Source organism: Embiotoca jacksoni, unplaced genomic scaffold, assembly GCF_022577435.1.
Source record: "Embiotoca jacksoni isolate LCO1_2020_lvr unplaced genomic scaffold, fEmbJac1.0.p SCAF_15, whole genome shotgun sequence".
Lineage (NCBI taxonomy): Eukaryota > Metazoa > Chordata > Actinopteri > Embiotocidae > Embiotoca > Embiotoca jacksoni.
The window spans coordinates 3059167-3078183 of NW_027185285.1; the positions used below are offsets into that span (position 1 = coordinate 3059167).

The 19017-nt window shown below is 40.5% G+C and overlaps 1 protein-coding gene across 2 annotated transcripts in view; it reads right to left on the reverse strand.

Moving 5' to 3' along the window:
* Positions 1–7667: 7667 nt before the first annotated feature.
* Positions 7668–19017, reverse strand: part of olfm2a (olfactomedin 2a) — a 43140-nt gene continuing 31790 nt past the window's right edge. For both annotated transcript variants that reach the window (XM_069148860.1, XM_069148859.1), the window contains exons 3-6: positions 14199–14354; positions 12242–12461; positions 10860–10966; positions 7668–8659 (exon numbers count right to left, since the gene is read on the reverse strand). In XM_069148860.1, coding sequence (XP_069004961.1) covers positions 7985–8659; positions 10860–10966; positions 12242–12461; positions 14199–14354 — 1158 coding nt within the window. In that variant the 3' untranslated portion in view covers positions 7668–7984. The remainder of the gene's footprint in view (positions 8660–10859; positions 10967–12241; positions 12462–14198; positions 14355–19017) is intronic.

The following is a 19017-nucleotide window of genomic DNA, read 5'->3' on the forward strand; positions in this document are numbered from 1 at the left end:
TTGTTTTTTTTTGTTAATTGTAAATGCCTATTTTATTGCATTTTTACCTTTATGGTTCATTATTGATTATCCAGGGCATCTAGAGTGAGCTAATTGAAAAAGAACTAGCTTTGTTTACATGGCAATGCCAAAAAAATTAAACACAAATACCACATTTACATTATACCTTATCAGTTCCTCAACAAATTTGCAGTCCATATTTTTCTATCTTCAAAGGACTGTTACAAGTAGAGAAATGTCAAAATATCACTTGACAAATCAGCGTGTTGTTTCTGCAATCATTATATTATTTACTGGGTTGGTCATGTGGCCGCAACTTTGAGCTTTGCATGTACAAGTGTGTCTGTGCTCTATAGGCACACATCATTTGCTGACAACAGCCCATAGGCCAGGTTGTGTTTTATGTATCATATTGTACAGTTTTGTTGTGTGCCTGTATGTAATTATTGTGTTGTTGATGTTCAGTGAAATGGGCTGTTCTGAGGTGAAGTCATCCGTAATCATCTGGTGAGGCAGGTGTGAATTAGAAATGGCAGGTTCTGTTGAGAGTCGGTATTATCTCACAGCATGTGAATGTATGTGTTCACAATAACTTCAGTCTACACCTGGATGTACTGTTTATACAGTATGTCAGTGAAAGCACTCACGAATGTCTGATCAAGAAAAACAGAAAGTTTGTTACACAGTGAAATACTTTCACTTTGATGTAACCAAAACTCCACAGCACTAAACAGATGCAGTCTACCTCAGTAGAGTGAGATACACTGGAGAGATGTCCTTTAAATTTGGCCCTTTAATCTTGATGCACTTAGTTCTGTGTTTTGGTCACACAGCACCAAAATAATGTAAAATGGGCTCCCCCCCTGTTGCCGTTCTCATGGCTGCTGCCCCAAGTGTTTTCTTATGGAGCACTTTTCTTCCTCTTTTGAGAACTTTTGTATTTGTCGCAGAATGGAGAGGACCGAGGAAGAGGAAAAGGTTCTGTCTCTTCAGAGAGCCCCCCCCCTCCTCTCTTTTGATCTTCTGGTGGAGTGAACAGAATCTTGTCTCGAAGACATACAGATGGGGGGGGGGGGGGGGGGGGGGGGGGGGTCTGTGATCTGACAGTCTTCTCACCTCACCTTGATTGCACTTTGTCTGTCACTTTGCTTGTCTCTCTCACAACCCTTCACTTCTCTTACCTCAACTTGCTAATTTAGAGTGCTGTTTTTACTCCAGAGCTGCTCATGATCTGCCTGCATTTTTAATGCTGAGTGTTTGTTATACCTACATCCTGTCTGAAGACAGAAACTCTCTTTATAAACACATCCATTGGGCTCTACTAACTTTAGATTTGAGCCTGCATCCAATAAAAAATACTAACAACAAACTGGAGTCATGAATGAGAATTGTTGATAATGTCAAATCTTTTCAGGCAAAAATTTCCATGTACTTTTCCAGGATTATAAATACTACCTCTTACAAATGCAATACACCACAGTACTTATTTAAAACCATTATCTCACTTTGAAGTCATAGTCCCAATCGGGGAGGCTTCTCCATTTAATTAGGTTAAGCAGTGCTTAACCTGTGTTAAAAGGGGAGACATGTCAAGTGATTCATTTGTTGGTAATACTCTGTCTCTTTTCATAGCATTTGGTCTGTGCTTGTGTCCTATCAAGATATTTCTTTTATTGATTTGTGCTGTTTTTGAAAACAACTCATGACGTTTTGGCCGATGCTGGCAGTGCAGAGCAAATCTTTTACAAACAAGTCCCCATATTTTTTGCATCATAGCGTGAAACAGATTTCTTTCACAAACCTCACATTGACCTCAGCATCAACACGTAAGCTCTGGGGATTTTATGTCTGTTATGTTTATATCATAACCCGTCCTCAAGAGTGTGGTGTGCTTAGGGAGTGACAAAGTCAGAGACTCTGATGCCAAATATAACCTCTGTATATACTCTGCATTCATATAATAATCAGAAATATTCTGCAGTGAGTCTCGACAAACATGGTCTTACAACCCGTGTTTTTATTGTGTTTAGTCTTTTATCTTTGCCTCTCCTGTCGTTTTGGATACTTAAATTCCTGACTTTGTGTGTTTCCCAAGAGTATGATTGTCTGCACCACCCCAGTTAGCTTCATCTGTCTCTCACTATCCTCCTCTCCTGTGTATATGGCCAAATCCCAACAGCTTGGACTTCACTGCTCTTGCAGACTCACGGACTTTGCAGATGCATTACCACTGAGGACTGTCCAAACCCACAATTCATCCAGTCCATAAGGGGCCTCAAATGGAATTTCTGCTTCCAGGGAATCTTCTTGGGGTGCCGATTTTTACTGATTTACCAACAATTCATTGCAATACAGACATGATGTTGTAACAGTTTGGTGGCGGCCTGGTGAAGCGTTTTCACTCAATATTAGACTAGTTTCAAACACCGTTGTCCCCATTAGTCACTTAGACCCAGATCCCAGTTGAAAAATGCTGAACTTTCATTTCAATTGACGACGTGGAAAAAATGTGTCATCGGTTTCTACACATCCCGTGCCATCTTGCAGCAATGTAGGTGCAGAAATTTTTTATTTCGCTTAATATTCCTTTTCTTTACTGGCACACCAGCTAAACCATCATCTCTTCTTTCCAGCAGCATCTTACATTAATTGCAGAAGGAGAAGAGAGATCCAAGACAGCACTCAGTTCAGTGCTTCATGGTAAACCTTTACAGCCTCAGTGATGTGTGCCATGTCTGGACACCAGGGTTATAAAACTGAATCACCCATAGTTGCAGCCAGAATGGTTCTACTGCCCTTCACAAAACAGCACCTAATGAGATTGGGGTTGCGGGTGCTGAATCAATGAAAGCTCAAAACACAATTAAAGAGCCAATTAATGAGCAGGGTTCTCTAAGGAAGCGAGTAAATTTACCCTCTCTCATGCTAACCTGTTATTCCATCTCTACACCCTGACACCTTTGCATCCTTTGAGTTCAAGATGAATATGAAATGTGGAGGAAAATAAGGAAACTGAGTGCAAGTTATGTTTAATCATGAAGAAACAAATGTTCAAAGCCCTGTTCAGAGGGCTTGTGTGTCACCTCGAGGGGCAGGGGCTTGAGGAAAAGTTTGTTTATTGTGAATGTGAAGAAGAGAAGTTGTTGTTCAAAGTGCAACTGAACTCACAATTAATGAGGAAAGTGATGCAAAGAGGTTCAGTGAAGGAAAGATGAAGAATTAGAAGACTTATGGATCAAGACTGGGGCCATTTATGATCCAAGTCCTGTCAGAAGATGTGTAACTACTGGATGAACAGAAGGGGTAGAAGGCAGATGTACTCTGCTTATACGGTACAGTTTAATCAAAGAGTGGTATCTCAGGACCAGCTGCACTCACACAGATGATTGTTTCCATCAAAACAAACCCTTCTTCGCGAGGATAGCTACATGATTAAAGTGGGAACTGGGTTTGCTTCTTAATTCTTGTGTTGCTGTCTGCAGCTCGGCTCCTGCCTATGAATCTCACCCCATGCACTCTATCAAAGCAGCGCTATCGTTGCCACCTGCACTCAATCAGCTCAAGTGCATGTGAGAATGCATGCTCATAGCCACTTTAAGTAAATCAAGCCAGTCGAGCTACACTGTAGTCTATTGTTCCTTTTAGATTTAAGCTCTGCATTAATGTGGGCTGCTCAGGCTGAGAGATTTCTGTAGGTTAATACATCCAACACATAACAATTCTGTATTGGTTACTTATTATTCAGGCCACCTTCAGAGTTGCTTCTTTTGCTTTCCCAAGAGAACTGCACAACTCTGCTTTAAGGAAATGTTTTGGCAAAGTCACTGCTGACCCTTACAACAATGAAAAATTAAACTGAAGGAATGGCTGAGAGTCTATCAGTGTAAACAAACAGCAGTTTCTTCCACGTTTGACCACACATGACACAGCTTAGCTCTTAACTTTTATACTGTGTGAAACTTTAAGCTTTCTTCATATCAGTATTGTCCCAATTATCATAATCGTCTGTGAGGCGGTATGAAACCAAAAGCTAATCATTGTTATTTTATGTCAGCAACTTTTTTCACTTCAAGAGTTTGGTCATTTTGACCTTAACACCACATTTTCCTTCAAGCCATTTAACCGAAATTGCTGATATTAACTCTTACTCAACCTACCTTGTTCGGTCTGGACCTTCAGACTTTTCAGTTTGGTCCAAACTAAAACAGCAAGTGTGAAAGGTGCCTCGGACCAAAGGATAAAAATTTAATCCAACCATAAAAATTTGTCTCTGTCCAGATCCAACAGATTCAAAGTTTGGTGCGTTTGCAGTGTGAAAACCATTTTTGGATGGTTAGGACGCTCAGACCAATAACAGGAAGTTGAGGCAGGCTATTGCCATCCATTTAACAGTAGAGGAAGAAAAAGTACTGGAATGGAAGCGGAAATGAAAATGAGACCCAATAGCACACAAAGTGTTTCACTGTAACTTGGTCTGATGGTAGTAATGCCATAATAATGATAATAATATCATTGCGAGATTTTTCTCATTCAAACAAAAAATGCTATCGGCCAAATTCACAATAAATTGGTGTCCGATACATGCCAGTCTACAAACTAGTCAATGTCAGACCCAGCCCACGTAGGTTCTGACAACAGGACGTATTGGTATATCATGCATTTCTGCAGTGCCAACACAAAATTACAATGTGAAGCCAAAACTGATCACGGATCAAATGTATACAATGTAACAAAAATATGAACTTTGGTTCGGACCTTGATCTGGACTTTCAGGTGGGAAAATGCCCTAAAAGTTGGGCTGAACAATGACAAAAGCAATATTTGTTATTATTCAAAAATTAGCGTTTTAAATGAAAAATGATTTGTAATGTAATGATTTGATGCTGTTCATCACACCCCTGATGTACATCATTGTTATCACTTCTTGCACTGGACCTTGGTCTGAGCGTTGGCTTACCCAACATCACTCACTGGTGCTTACAAAGCTAATGTTCGCCTCATAAGTAGGGGGGGGGGGGGGGGATGGTTGTAGCTGGTATCAACAACTGATTTCAGTAATTTAAACTGAAAATTCAATAACATTTTTTCTGAAGTACTTGATAATACTGTAGCATTTTTCTGTTTCTGTCTCGCCACCATGCATATGTAAGAAAAATGATTAAAAGTGAAGAAGCAATACTGCTTAAGAAATTTGACGGTGTGGGAGAGTGCAAAATAACTTATTTTTTATTGTAACAAAATGCGTCGTTGAAGTGAATGCCATTTTTTTAAATATTGGTTCTATTTGTACCTGTTCTAGAATCCATTTAGTTGCAGGTCTTAAATGAGAAGAATGTGGATGTGAATGGATCGATGTACCTTTCACATTTCTCAGATTAATGCCTCTCTCTAGTCTCAGGTTTTTATTTCTTACTTTGTTTGATTGCAGAGGTTGCTTTTTCTCTGTGCAGTCATTGTTTCCTTCTCTGCTCACTGCTAAAGAGAAAGGTTTGTTGGCAGAAAAGTATCAGGTCTATCTTAACCAGTCATGGCCATAGGCAGTCATGCCTTACATTAAATACCGTTGTGTTCTGGTAAAAATAAATGATGATCTCTGAAATGCTTCTTTTTACAATGAGCAACCTTTTGCCTTGTTTTATAATTGCCTGTATATTCAGGATAGGCTGTGCAATTTTTTCTTTGCAGCTGACTGGGCTGTGAAGAAAATTAAAATCGGCTGAGAAAGCGAAGAGAGGGATGGATTTGTTTTAGAGAGCACATTCAGCTACTATTAATTACCTATAGGTTTGTTAACCACTTACCTCTAAAGTGTAACTACATTTGAAATTAAAATAGTTAACTCCATAACATTTATTTTCCCCTATAAAGGGTAGTTATAGAGCACTTTTTCTATTGGATATTGGTGGATGGTCTGTATTGTTGTGTATTGCATTGTACTTTAAATGTCAGCCTCTACTGTGTATGAACTCATCAGGGTTCTTTCAGCACAGCACTTATTGATAGAAAGGTCATCTAGGATGAATAGGATCACCATGGTAACGAAGGACAAGGAAAGTGGAACTTGCTATTTTATCTTATGTCTTCTGTGTCCACCAAGCCTTAGAAATCAAAGGAATGAAATGACAGCACATGTGGGCTATTGTCTTGTTTTTTCCAAAGCAGAAAATGGCAATATAGCTTAAGGAATATTTTCAATAGTAAATAATGAAACGAATGCAATGAAAGGTCTGCAGAGAATTTGGTGTGAGCGGTATCCCACTGTGTGCCCTGTGTTTGAGCATTTGTCTGCAGAAAGCACCTGAGAAAAGCTGCGCAACTAACAAGATTAAAGAAGATTGGAGCTTTACAAGCAACAATCACTGCGAAGTGACATTTCTCTGCTCAAATGTAAATGCCATTTACGTTTTGTCTCTCTCTCCCTGTGTTCTTCTCAACCTCTCACACCACCACCTGCTTCTTTTACCAGATGTTTTGCTTTCACTTACAATTCACCTTGGTAAAATCAAATGTAAGTGATGGCTGTTGCAGTTAAATTCAACACTTCCAGTATGTAGAAGCATACCACTTTATTACCCAGAACGCACAGAACCTTATGGCCCAGCTTTTTAGATTGAAAAAATATATTTTCAAAGATATGGTTTAATGTAGCTCCAGAGATTGCCTCGTCAGTATTCACATGCTGTCCCCTCATCATTTAATGATTTGGCTGCAATAATAGCCACTCACTATTAGCAAAATATATATAATGATTCCAGTATTATTCAAATTATTATGCCGTTTAGCATTTCTTCTGTTTTTTTTTAAGGATTTTAGATTTCATGATAATAATAAAAACAAAAAAAATGCTTCAACTTTATTCTAAATAATTATTTTGTATTGTTTTGTATCTCAGTTAGGTTTTAGTGAACAACAAGGAATAAATCTTTGCATATCCAAACCCAAATACTGATGCTTTGTTACAGCCTGCTGGCATCTCACGAGGTACACACAAAGTGCCCTTTGGTGTCTCATATATCCACACAAGGTCTCTCAGGTTTAAGCACCCAAAAATCATGTTGGTAAATATAGGTAGGTTTAGAAAAAGATCATGGTTTGGGAGGATGTGGCATGGTGGCAATTTAGTTAAGGTTAGGCACCAAAAGTACCTGGTTAGGGTTTGCCAGAGATCATTGGGTTAAAACAAGTAATTTTATATTCGTAATGTTACGTACGTTAGGTGAGTTAGATATGTTATGTAAGGAACTTGCTTATGTTACTTGAAAGAAATACATGCTGACTTTTGCTTTCTTGTAAACTCAAACATCCATCCAACTACCCACGACCTCCCCTACCTGGACTTTGTAACTCTTTCTACTCTGCCTCATGACCTCTGTTTTTGACCTGGGTGGTCAAGATGTCGACGCCAAAGGACACCTTGTTCGTATTTCTCTGTCAATGGCTGTGAAAATGGCAGTATATGATATGCTGGAAATGAGAGCGCGCTGGCATATCCCCTCCAACAAGGAGAAATAAAAGAAACGTTCATGACAATTTCAAAAGAAATGTAACACCTATTTGTGCCTTCCAAGTTTTAGGACAGGTTTTTATAGTGTTTTTACAAGTTGTTCACCTCTTCATATTGCTGTGAAGGTCTTTTTGAAATGAAAGCAACAATGAAATACAAAGTCTTAAATGGTAAAGAGAATATTTATTTTTCTCATCACAAATAAAAAGAACCATGCTTACTCATCACAGAAAAAAAGAAAAAGAAAAGAGAAGCGCTCAGTCTTTTTTCTTTACCGACCTTACTGGCGGAGTGATTTTTGAGAATGTGAATAATAGCACTCTATGAAGATTGAAATTCTTAAAAAAAATCCAAGCCTATGCCCATACACTGAAGCCCCCAACCCACTCCTCCCACAAGCTGTACCCACCTCCACCCAGCTCCCTTGTCCCTCCCGAACAATGACCACAGCATTATTTGAGTGGGCCAGTCTGACGGCCCTCAGTCCCCAGAAGTCTTAATAACCTGGAAGAGTGTGACATTGTAGAGCACTTGATGTCCGTTGTTCCAGGTATACAGGACCCTCTCCCTGGGGTTATAGTCCATCATGGAGATGTGGGAGTATTGATTGTGGAAGGGGATGTCTGTGTACTCATAGCTTGATGTGTTGGTGTAATAGGCAAAGTAAATCTTAGCACCAGCCAGATGGGAGTTGGTGACATATAGTGTACCGCAGATCATAAAAGACTCTCCAGCACTGCGCTTGGGAAAGCCCGTGTCCCAGGTCTGCAGCACCTCCAGACTCTGGGGCTCCAGGCGGCTGATGACAATGTTCCCAGCATTGGGGATGGTGGTGTAAACAGCCCACAGGCCGTTCTCATCCGCCATGAGGTCGATGTCAGAGGAGCCTCCCCAGGAGTAGGGAAAGGTGTTGTTGTAGCCGGCCCCACTCAGACTGCGCTGCACCAGCACACTCCGAGAACGGAAGTGGTACTTGATGATAATGTTACTCTGGTACTTGTTGTAGTACAGTGAGCCATTGTAGACCACGTGGCCAGTGCCAGCCCAAGGGTGAGGCAGCAAGTGCTGCACAAAGTTCTGGCCCTTCATGAAATCATTCATTGTGCGATATTCCAGGACACGTCGTCCCTTGAAGTAACCATCCATGGACCACACCTGTGGATAAAAGAAATACGAATCCTATTTAAAAAAAAAGACGTCAAACTCATGACGAGCCCTGACATTTCCTGCCGATCTGATTCATGTCTGCTTGTTTTGGGGCAGAGAATTGGTTGCTTTAGCTTGTAATACTGGTCTTCCTTTCTCTCGCTGCATTTGGATTGGCCAATTGTCTACTATATAGCGTACTGCATAGTGGACAAAGTAGACAATCCAAAAGCAGCCTCTGTCTCTAGTGGTGTGCTTCTCTTCAGGTTTGTCCTGATTGCTTGGTCTCCCCCATTCAATCAAAGGATTGGCCTCCCCTATATGACAGTTCTCTATAAGTCTGTTTGCCTCCAAGACTCTCGCTGATGCTCTGGCTCCTCTGCTTTCCCCTTTTATCCCCTCTGGGAGGCTGGTGTCTACTCGGTGTCTCTTTGGGTCATGTCACTTAAGTTTGTCTTTGGAGTTGTCTAATGAATTACTTTGTTTTGAAGTTGCAAACAGAATGCTTCCATCAGTGTCATGGCCTTACAAGCTGGGTCGTGATAATTTAAAGGAGCTAACGGGAAGATCTAAAGGTTATCAGAGAATATTGTTGTGTTACAGTTGGTACACCTTACTGCAAGAACACTGTAAGTGATGTTTTGTTATTGCTGGTAGCAAAGCCCAGAGCAAAGTAAGAATGTTGAGCGTATCTGGTAAATGTACTTGTTTGAGTGTTCGCCTTCGCGCAGTTATGCGTACTTGCATGTGCGTGCAGAGGTATTAATCTCTCCTGCATGTGGGAGTGAAGATGTTGCCAGCGCTTTGCAGTCAACCACTGCTTGTGCTCCCTGCCCTTTCCAGTCCACATTTACAGAAAATCAATCCATTTAGCAACTCTATCTTTTTCCTCGAGCACTCTCAGCGGATCTCTGCACTGACATGGCCCTTCTCTGACTGCACGTCCCATCTTATTCCCTCTGTGCCTCCGCTGAGGAACAGTTCAGCTTTTAATTGATTCAATTAAATTGTGGTCGGCGAAGATATTTATTTTGTCCTTAACATATCAGAGAGCTTTGCTAAGATGTTGCTTTCTTTCAGTTTTTTTTTTGTGTGCCACTTTTCATCTTTTTGTATTTTGTCCCCGTCTTGCCTATTTCTGAAGTTTTGACTTTTCAATTGCAGTGGAAGGAGAGGAAGGGTTTGGGAGGAGCTGTGGGTGGTGAGGTACAGCAGCTGAATTATGGAGGAGGGGAGATTATGGAGCATTAAGCATTGTTTCTCCTGCGCTTGCTAAATGAGTCCCTTGAGCTGAGCAGGAGGCAGGAGCTGAGCCAGGCAGAAGCTCTACAGCACATTTAGACATGTTTCCTTCTCTCGTCTGTTTGGCGACAATGGGGTTTCCCGAATAACATTATGATGATTCCTGTGGATGTTGATGTGGTATTGTTGATGTATCTGGGTTTTAATACAATGATAAATTTATGTTAAGCTTGATCTAATATGATCTCAACAAGTCAAGTGATTAAAGACAAAGATCAGGGCATTCAATCACAGAAATTGACCTTTTCTGTCTGCAGTATCTCTTAAGCCTGTTATGATTCATTGTAGAGAAGAAAAAGGCCAACCTCATCTCTCCTCTCAAACTTCATCAGTTTCCATTCGCCCCTACAGATAGCTAATAATCCACTGCTCTGCTTGTACAACACCAGCATTTCCCTCATTCACCATATCCCACAGGTCCTTTCCTTTTTCTCGTGCCCTTCTCCTGCTGCTTCACACCATGTGACTGCCCATATGAAAACCGCATGTCATCTCTAATCAGCTGAAGTCACTACTATATCATCCAGGTCCAGAGCATCTCGGCACACTCCTGGTAATTACCCAGGTGATTTAGAAAACTTTAGCCCAAACAACTCATTCATTTCTCCACTGATGATGAAGTGATTAATCAGCTGGAGTTGTAGTGACAGAGGAAGACAGGGAGGAGGGAAAGAGATGCTATCCATCAGTGACTCAGCTTTGCGTTCCCATATATCTCGCAAAACAGTCAGTCAGCCATCGAGGTACCATGCCAGCACTGCTGTGAAGGATCTTTTTTTTTTTTTTTTTTTCCATTGAGCAGTTGATAGAGTTTGATTGACCTTGGTTATCCTTTATGTTCAGTTAATCCTACATCATCCTGTGTTTGTTGGAACTATAAAGTATGTAGTAGGGATTGAAAACTCACTCTGTTGTCTGAGCTGGGTATCATTGTGTCTGTCATCCAGGAGCCGAACCTTGACCCTGATGCACGTACAGTGATGGGATTACTGACGCCAGTGAGTTTCCCACAGCCTGAAAGTCAAAGTAGAGGAAGAGGTAAGAAGGCATGCATGCCTATACTGCATACTCGAGAGGACACACACCACACAGATGTTTGTAGGATCACACTCTTTTCTGCTCCACTTGTGTACTGGTTCTGAAACATGTGATTCCGTTGGGCATGGGTTTAGCCGCTAAGTTTTTTTCAATGGGACTTCTTTATGTATGCATTAAAATACCTTTTTATTTCTGCTTTTATTAAATATTGTTTGGCTGTACTGCGAGAACCCTGTTCAGGATAAAGCGGGTATAGATAATGGATGGATGGATGTACTGCGAGAGGTCAGCCCTATGAACTGAGTGAGTGAGTGAGTGAGTGATCAAAGTGACACCATTGGTTGGTTGAATGCTGAGATTTCCTCTGTTTCAAATTAAAAGTCCTTATTTCAAATTAAAAGCCTGTTACAGCCATATACTTTTCATGTAGTCTTGTTCAGTAAGGCAAATGTCTATGTTTTGTACATTAATCTTTAGCCTTTCCATTTTCAAGTGTGCATCTGAACTACGTCCAGTGTTGCATTTTGAAATGTGATACACAAAAATGTACTGATTTATTCATTGACTGATGTGAAGTAATGCATATTTTAAATGTTCTCGTATATTTTGCTGCATTTTTGTGAGATGCTTGTTTTCACCCTTGTCTTGTCATATTTACTACTTTTTTACCCAGTTTTGTAAAGCACTTAATTTCATCTATAAAAATATATATACAAATTATTATTTAGTTAATTGATTGATTAGTTATCTGTGGTGTTTAAACCCAATGTAAGACATTATCAAAACACTAAGGAGTGAGAGGCTAAACTCTTTTTTGTTAAGTCATCGGTTTATATATATATATATACACACACACACACATATATACACACACATATATATATATATACACACATATATATGTGTATATATATATATATATATATATATATATATATATATATATATATATATATATATATATGTATGTATATCACATTACATGAGAACACAATCAATCATTCATTTAAACCTTCTAGGCCAAATTTTCTCAATTTATGCAGATAATTCAAGCTCAGAGCAAAGTGGAAATGTTGTACGTATGCAACAGAGTTTTGACCATTGATTATTCTAATTTAATCATCGATTCCTTTCTGCACTGCTGTTGTCAAACTTTTAATTGTTTAAATGCTGTAATGATATTTGATAATTAATTTCAAAGTAATTAACAGTGACCACACCCGCCCACAGCTTTTCACATATATTTTATACCTAGTTTCTGCATGCAGGAGTGGAGCCTGGTCTCCAGTAGCAGGACTCTCTGGCGCAGCTCCTCGTAATCGTAGGCCCCCATCTCTTCTTGGATGGCCATAAGCACCAAGGACAGATTCCTCACCTCCTCCCGAAGACGCAGGATCATCTTGGCGTCAGCTTTGTACTGTTCTAGCACTGGCAGTAGGGGAAGCAGCTGGGTCACCTTATCTTTCAACTCCTGAGAAAGTTATCACAGAGAAAGACACATGGAAAAGAAAAAGGGTGATGACGATTAAACCCTTGGAGGATAATAAGGATAGGGGACCCGGTTGACTGTGCCGGTCAGTACAGGAGATTGTGTGCAGAAGAGCTAGCTCTTCAAGCTTCACTGGCTATTTCTGGTTTGTAGCTTCCGTTTCAAGCAGGAGCTCTTGTCAGTTTGTTTGCTTTTCGCTTATCCTGTGGCTTGGTGCTGGCTCATCCGTTCAACCCCATTAGCACTGGATTTCTAATGACCTTTAATAAAGGCTAAGTGTATTCCTGACATTGTGGGTCTACTCGCCGAAATTGGATGTCTCTTTCCTTTTATCTGCTTTGCAAATCACTTTGTCTCCTAATATTTATGCACTTTACCTTGTGTGGCTTGCTCCTTTTTTTTTTTTTTTTTTCTTCATCAGGCTTCTTTTTATGACAAATTTATTCCTAAGTCTTTGTGTTGATTGGAGAGCCACTTAATTAGGACATTACTTTCAATTTGTCCAAACGTCTGTTTACTGCCGTCTGTTTTACGCGATTGAATTTCACCTAAAATAAGAATGTGCCGCTGTAAACTCGGAGTTTGACTAGTGTATTTAAAAGTAAAAAAGAACAATGTGTCCTTTGGTAGGAGTTCAGGGAGCAGCAGGAGAACCAGGCTGAAAGTAGAGGGCTCAAGAGAGAAATAGGTGTATCAATAAAGTGTGGCCGCCACAGGAGGGGCTGTTTCCTCCGTGTTAAGGTTTATCGTAAATCTGGAGATGGAGCAGCTCTCAGCCCTGTGGCGCCACATCATAAATCTCATTTTCACTTTTTCATGCCGCGAAAATTCACTCTCGTTAATCTCCTGCGCTCTGCCTATGGCAACTTTAAACTGTGCGCATTCATCAGCCAACCTGCTCTGGTCAAATCTTCCTTTTTTATTTTTTTTCCTCTTTGTCGGATAACAGATTTGCATTCAGATAAAGCTGGATATATAATGCTTTCCATTTTGCATATTTTAGTCATCTCAGGTTGTACTGATGAATTGGCTAATTTCACAAACATCTTCATTACCCTTATCGAAATGGCTTTCATAAAACACAGTGAAAGCAAAACACAGCCATTCGTGCCTGTCCCGGTGCTGAGGCCCGGACCCAGCATTAAAGCACACTTAGCATTTATCATGGCATCTTTTAATCAAACTATTTTATGGTCCATCTAATATCTGTAACAGTGTGAGAAATGTGGAGAAAGCTGGGGCAAGACAGGCTGTTGACAGGAAGACAAAAAGGCCCACTGATAATGGCAGCTAAGCCTTAGCTTGTGGAGAGATAAGGTTGAGATAAATGTGAATATATGTGCTTGTTATCTAAGCACACCCCAGAATGGTAAGTATAGAGAGAAGGAAGGGAGGCTGAGTGAAGAGAGAGAGAGAGGAAAGGATGTAAAAACAGGAATGGTTCAGGGATTTAATAATTGAAGAGCATGTGAATTTACTCAGATTTCCTCTATGAGTGACTCAACTGCTCAGATACAATAGTTCTTGAAATGAATTTGTGTACCTATGTTTATATGGCAGTCTATTGTGAGTCACACAATTTTATCATCTGTGAAGAGCGAACAAGACTGCAATGCATCTGGTAAAGTTGGGCAGGGAGTGCCACGTCAACAGTATTTGTGTTCACGCGACAGTAATAAACACACACCACTGTACAGGAGGTGACAGCCAGCCAATTACCTGAAAACCCTTTGGATTGAGGCTGCGGGGATTTTCAGAGGCCACCTTCAGCTTTCCATCCACCACTTTCATTAGACTCTCAGTGTTCCTCACGTACTGTAGGTCTCTGTAAGTCCGCAGGTCCAGCACTTCCATTGACTGGCTGATGTTCTGAACCTGTCACGCAAACAAACACACAGTTTCTTTAGTTAATACAAACGTTTAAACTTAAAGGAAGGATATGTTTTGTCTCTGGTTATACCCAAAGTGTCTGGTCACCCCTTATTTAGTACCCATTCAACGGTCATTTTCATTATCGCTATCCACTCCATGGATCAACTAAAACAAACCTGATGCTTTTAAGTCTATCATAATTGTGTTCCAACCTAACATATAGTACTCTTACATGTTCGGACTCTTACTTGTGTATTACTTGAATTTCGACAGGGTAGTGTTGTTTCAAATCGGACACTGCCTTTCTGCTTTTGGCGGAAATAGCCGTAACATTTAAATGCATCACCTGCCAACATATCTGAAGGCTTTGATTATTTTACCTAAGAATAACATGGCTGACAGAAAACTCATTTGAGCCTTCAGTTGTGGATGTGTTTTTCAGCCTTTAGGTTTTCTCTTCAATATAGTCCAGAGTCCATGGTTGCAATACATTTCAGCTTCCCAGAAATAAGCAGTTACAGGAGGGAAAAAAAGTGTCCTCAATGCATTTATCCTATGTAATTCCTCATTGCAAAATGTCAAGTTATATAAAGAAATGTGATATCTTCTCAGATTTGCTACACTGAAAGAAGATTGTGCAGTTGTCTTGTATTTTTGCATTGAAATAAAAATGTAAATCTCTAACTTCATACTTGTATAAGGAAGGTGAAAGAGGGAAAATTACACCCAATGTCCTACTGTACATAAGCAATGAGTGGACTGTAGAATAGCCTGTAAAATCTCAACTAATACCTTGATTTATGGAAAAAAAAAAAATCATAAATGCCCTTAGTTCAAATAATTTAAAACTAAAAGATATCTCCCTAAAAATGCAAAGATATTAATACAAATGAAAAGAAGAAACAATTAAGCAGAAATAATACAGATGAAATGTGAGAAGTTTGATAAAGCAGCACAGTAAGTCTATCTGGATAATACATGAACATATATTTACAGTACACATTATAGATTAAAAGTCAACAGGTTCAAGTGGTTTGCATATATATTGCCACAACTATCAAAATAAGCACAGTTAGCCCAGATTATGATTATGATAGTGTACACAAGTCAATGGATACATACAAACAGAATGAACCTCATGTAGGAGCAAACATGCTGTTAAGTAGGCGTTTATAGAATCTCAGTTCTGCCCTGTTTAATTTTTACTAAGTACTCAGCTTGTTCACTCTTTGATAGCCCACTCTATTGCTGCATAACCAGCCTACTGCTTCATACACCCCCTCATCTCCTGCACGTTGCTCTGAACTGGCCAGAAATCATCTGAACATTGACAAATGTTACGGGGCTGTGGTGCGTATAGGAGACGCACGTGTACATATGTCCAGCTACCCACACGAACAGACGCCCGCCCGCGCAGAATTGCACCTTCAAAACTCTGAGCACACAAAAGATATTTATTCATATCGCTCCGAACAAAAACAAAAACAAAACCAACTCTCAAAGGTCATAGTTTGGCATGAAGTCTGTTTTGTACCAAATGCCTTGCTTGCCTACACTTTGACAACCCCCTCAATTACTGTCCAGCCTTCAAGTTTCTACACTCAGCTCGTCTCCCACATGCTTCATGAACTGGCCAGGGAATACTTTGGTCAGAAAATATTTTCTTTACAAATTAAAACTTGTTTGACAGCAGCACATATGGAATAGTTGGAGGAACGTGTGAGTGCAAAATGTTCCAGCAGCCTGGAGTCTAAACAAATGCAGTGTCACCATCCTCCAGGGCCGTGGTGGCAGCTGGGACTGCTCCATCCTCTGAGCTGTCGTAACTGATCCACAAACAACCGGCGTTTCACTCTGGTCACATAAGATTCTCCCCACCATCGCTGTCCCAGATTTCATTGCAGGTGCGTCTGCTTCATGTCCAGTGAGATGACTCACTCTGAACCAAATCCCTATAATGCGTGACGGTGCCCTCATCTCTCATTTTATCTCATCTCGACTCAGTCAGACAGACGGAGAGGTCAAAAGGGAATGAGATGTTCAGAAGTCTGCTGTGAGCGTTCGCGCACCGCCGTCCTTCAGGGTTAGCTCTGCTTCGGATGGCGTTTTGTCTGCCTTTACAGAAAGCTGAATAGAGGTTTTGCACAAGGCTGCTTTGCATTCTTTGAACACAGGGCAGTTTTGACATTGTTAGCGTATCCTTGGCTTTCTGTGTCGGGGAAAGCTTTTGTGGATCTGGTCCACTCAAACAATCCCCCAAGCTCAAACATGCTCGGGGTTCAAATGAGGACGTGTCGGTGGGCGTGGAACTGTTATGTGCTCACAACACAAAGACTCACACGTTGTCTTTTAAATTGCGGCTTTGACTTGTGTGCAGCTCAGATAGTGCTGACCCCCGGTGTCCTCATTAGACTGGACTGTAATAGATGGGAGCGCTTGGCTCTAATAACTGGTGACTTGCAAACAGTGTGCATGTACTGACTATAGACATGGAAGCTCAAACACCCACACTATATGTAAATAGCAATACAACAATATTATGCTTGCAAAGCTGAAAGTATTCTGTTTTTTGTTGACTGTGTCAGAGAGGTGAAGAGTTTACTCTGTGGTATTTTCTTAAGCCTTATTTCCTATCATGTATTGCATTTTAATGGCTGACACATGAGCCAGTAGACACATGTACAAGCACTAATATTTTTTTTCAGAACAGCTGAAATTTTAAGGAATTCAACGTGTGTTCAATCTACCAACTTGCTTTGAAGCAGCACTGACATGAAAACATTTCCCCAAAAATCTTTTATGAAACAAAAAGAAAACCTAGGACAGTGGCATGCTTACCACTGTATTACATTTTCTTTCCTTTTAATTACACTTTGTATTCAATTGGAAACGTAGACTACTGATTGCCTAGGTTTTACAAGTGAAAGTTTTTGTCCATTCTTGTTTGATTTAAGACTTCTGCAGCTCAACAGTTCGAGGTCGCCTATATATCTGATCCACCTCTTCATGATGCGCTTTACATTTTCAGGAGGAGACCGATTTGGACTGCAGGCAGGCTGTGAAGCCCACATACTCCGTGTTTATGAAGTCATGCTGATGTAGCACATGCTGAAAAAGACCCGGCATTATCTTGCTTAAATAACAGTGTGTACTTCCCGGGAAAAGATGCCTTAATGGCAGCATGTGTATCTAAAATCCCGATATACAGCACTTCATCAGTACTTTCACGCATGTGCAGGTCACCAATGCTGCTGCCACTGATGTTCTCCCATACCATGGCAGATGTTGACTTTTTCACTTGTTTGGTTTGCATGTGTTGGTCCCTTTCCTCTTTGCCACAGACAAATTGACATGATTCATCTGACCACAGCACACGTTTTCCACTCCTTTGTGAGCTGATTTCAGGGTCAGACAACTCTGCGGTGTTTCTGCATAGAATTGATGTATGGCTTTCTCACAGAGTCTTAGAGTGTCATGCCGCATTGCTTGATGGAGCGGCATACTTCCAGATATTTAACTTCTCTGGAATTGAGACTTTTCTACATTGGATATATAAATGGATGTATATAATGTACTTTACACACAAATAAAAAAAATAATAAAAAACAGTCACTTTCTTTGACTAGCTTTATCAGGTTTGTCGGTTTCTCTGCCAGGCTTTGCCTTTTCAGGTGGAACATTTTTCTTTTAAGGTGTGGATGAGTGTGGATTTGGTCTGTACGAGAGTGTGCTTGAAACGGCAGCAGACTGAGCCCGTCAGGGGAAGAGCCAAACTTCAATGAGAATGAATGCAATATGTGAATTCAGGTGTCTCATTGATCCATCAGGGCCTCAGAGCCTATTCAGCATCTCAATTTACCACCACCTCTTCTCACAAGACCACATCAATGTCAGCCCCCTCCTGCCTCACCCCCTCTATTCTAACTCTCTGCTCCAGGGCTTTCACTTGCTCTGTGGTTCCACCCTCTCTTTCACCTACTCACTGGTTTTGATTGTGTAAAAAAATAAAAAAAATAACAACATCTCTGCTGTGAATGAGCTGCACAGCTCAGAACAGCAGCTTAGTGGACCAGTTAAATCTATTTAACATTATTCCTCAGCTTTTTTTATTTAATTTTGTAAGACCTGTGAAAACAAATGAAAAAGATGCAGCTGTAATGCCTCCAGATCTGGAGTGTAAACAAGCAGCTGCTGATCTCTTGTGAGCAGAGGTCCTCTTCTTCCTCCTCTCTCATACCGTGTGTGTGTGTGTGTGTGTGTGTGTGTGTGTGTGTGTGTGTGTGTGTGTGTGTGTGTGTGTGTGTGTATGTGTGTGCGTGTGTGTGTGCGTGTGTGTGTGTGTGTGTGTGTGTGTGTGTGTGTGTGTGTGTGTGTGTGTTAAATGCGCTAGACACTAGCAGGAAATTGCATTAACATACACTGTCCTGTAGCCAAATAACACGGCCTGTAAATAATACATCGATTTATTGTCTGGTTGCTGAAACAGTGTAGCCTGCTTGAAGTTGTTTTTTTTTGTGTGTACATGATTTTTATGTCATTGAATTTATTTCCTCATCATGCATACCAGAAGTATGCTAAAAAAAAAGTGATGAGTGACACGTTTCACTTTCAGAAAGTCCGAATAAGCCCATATTTGGCAAGTGCAGCATTTATTGTGTAACCTTGA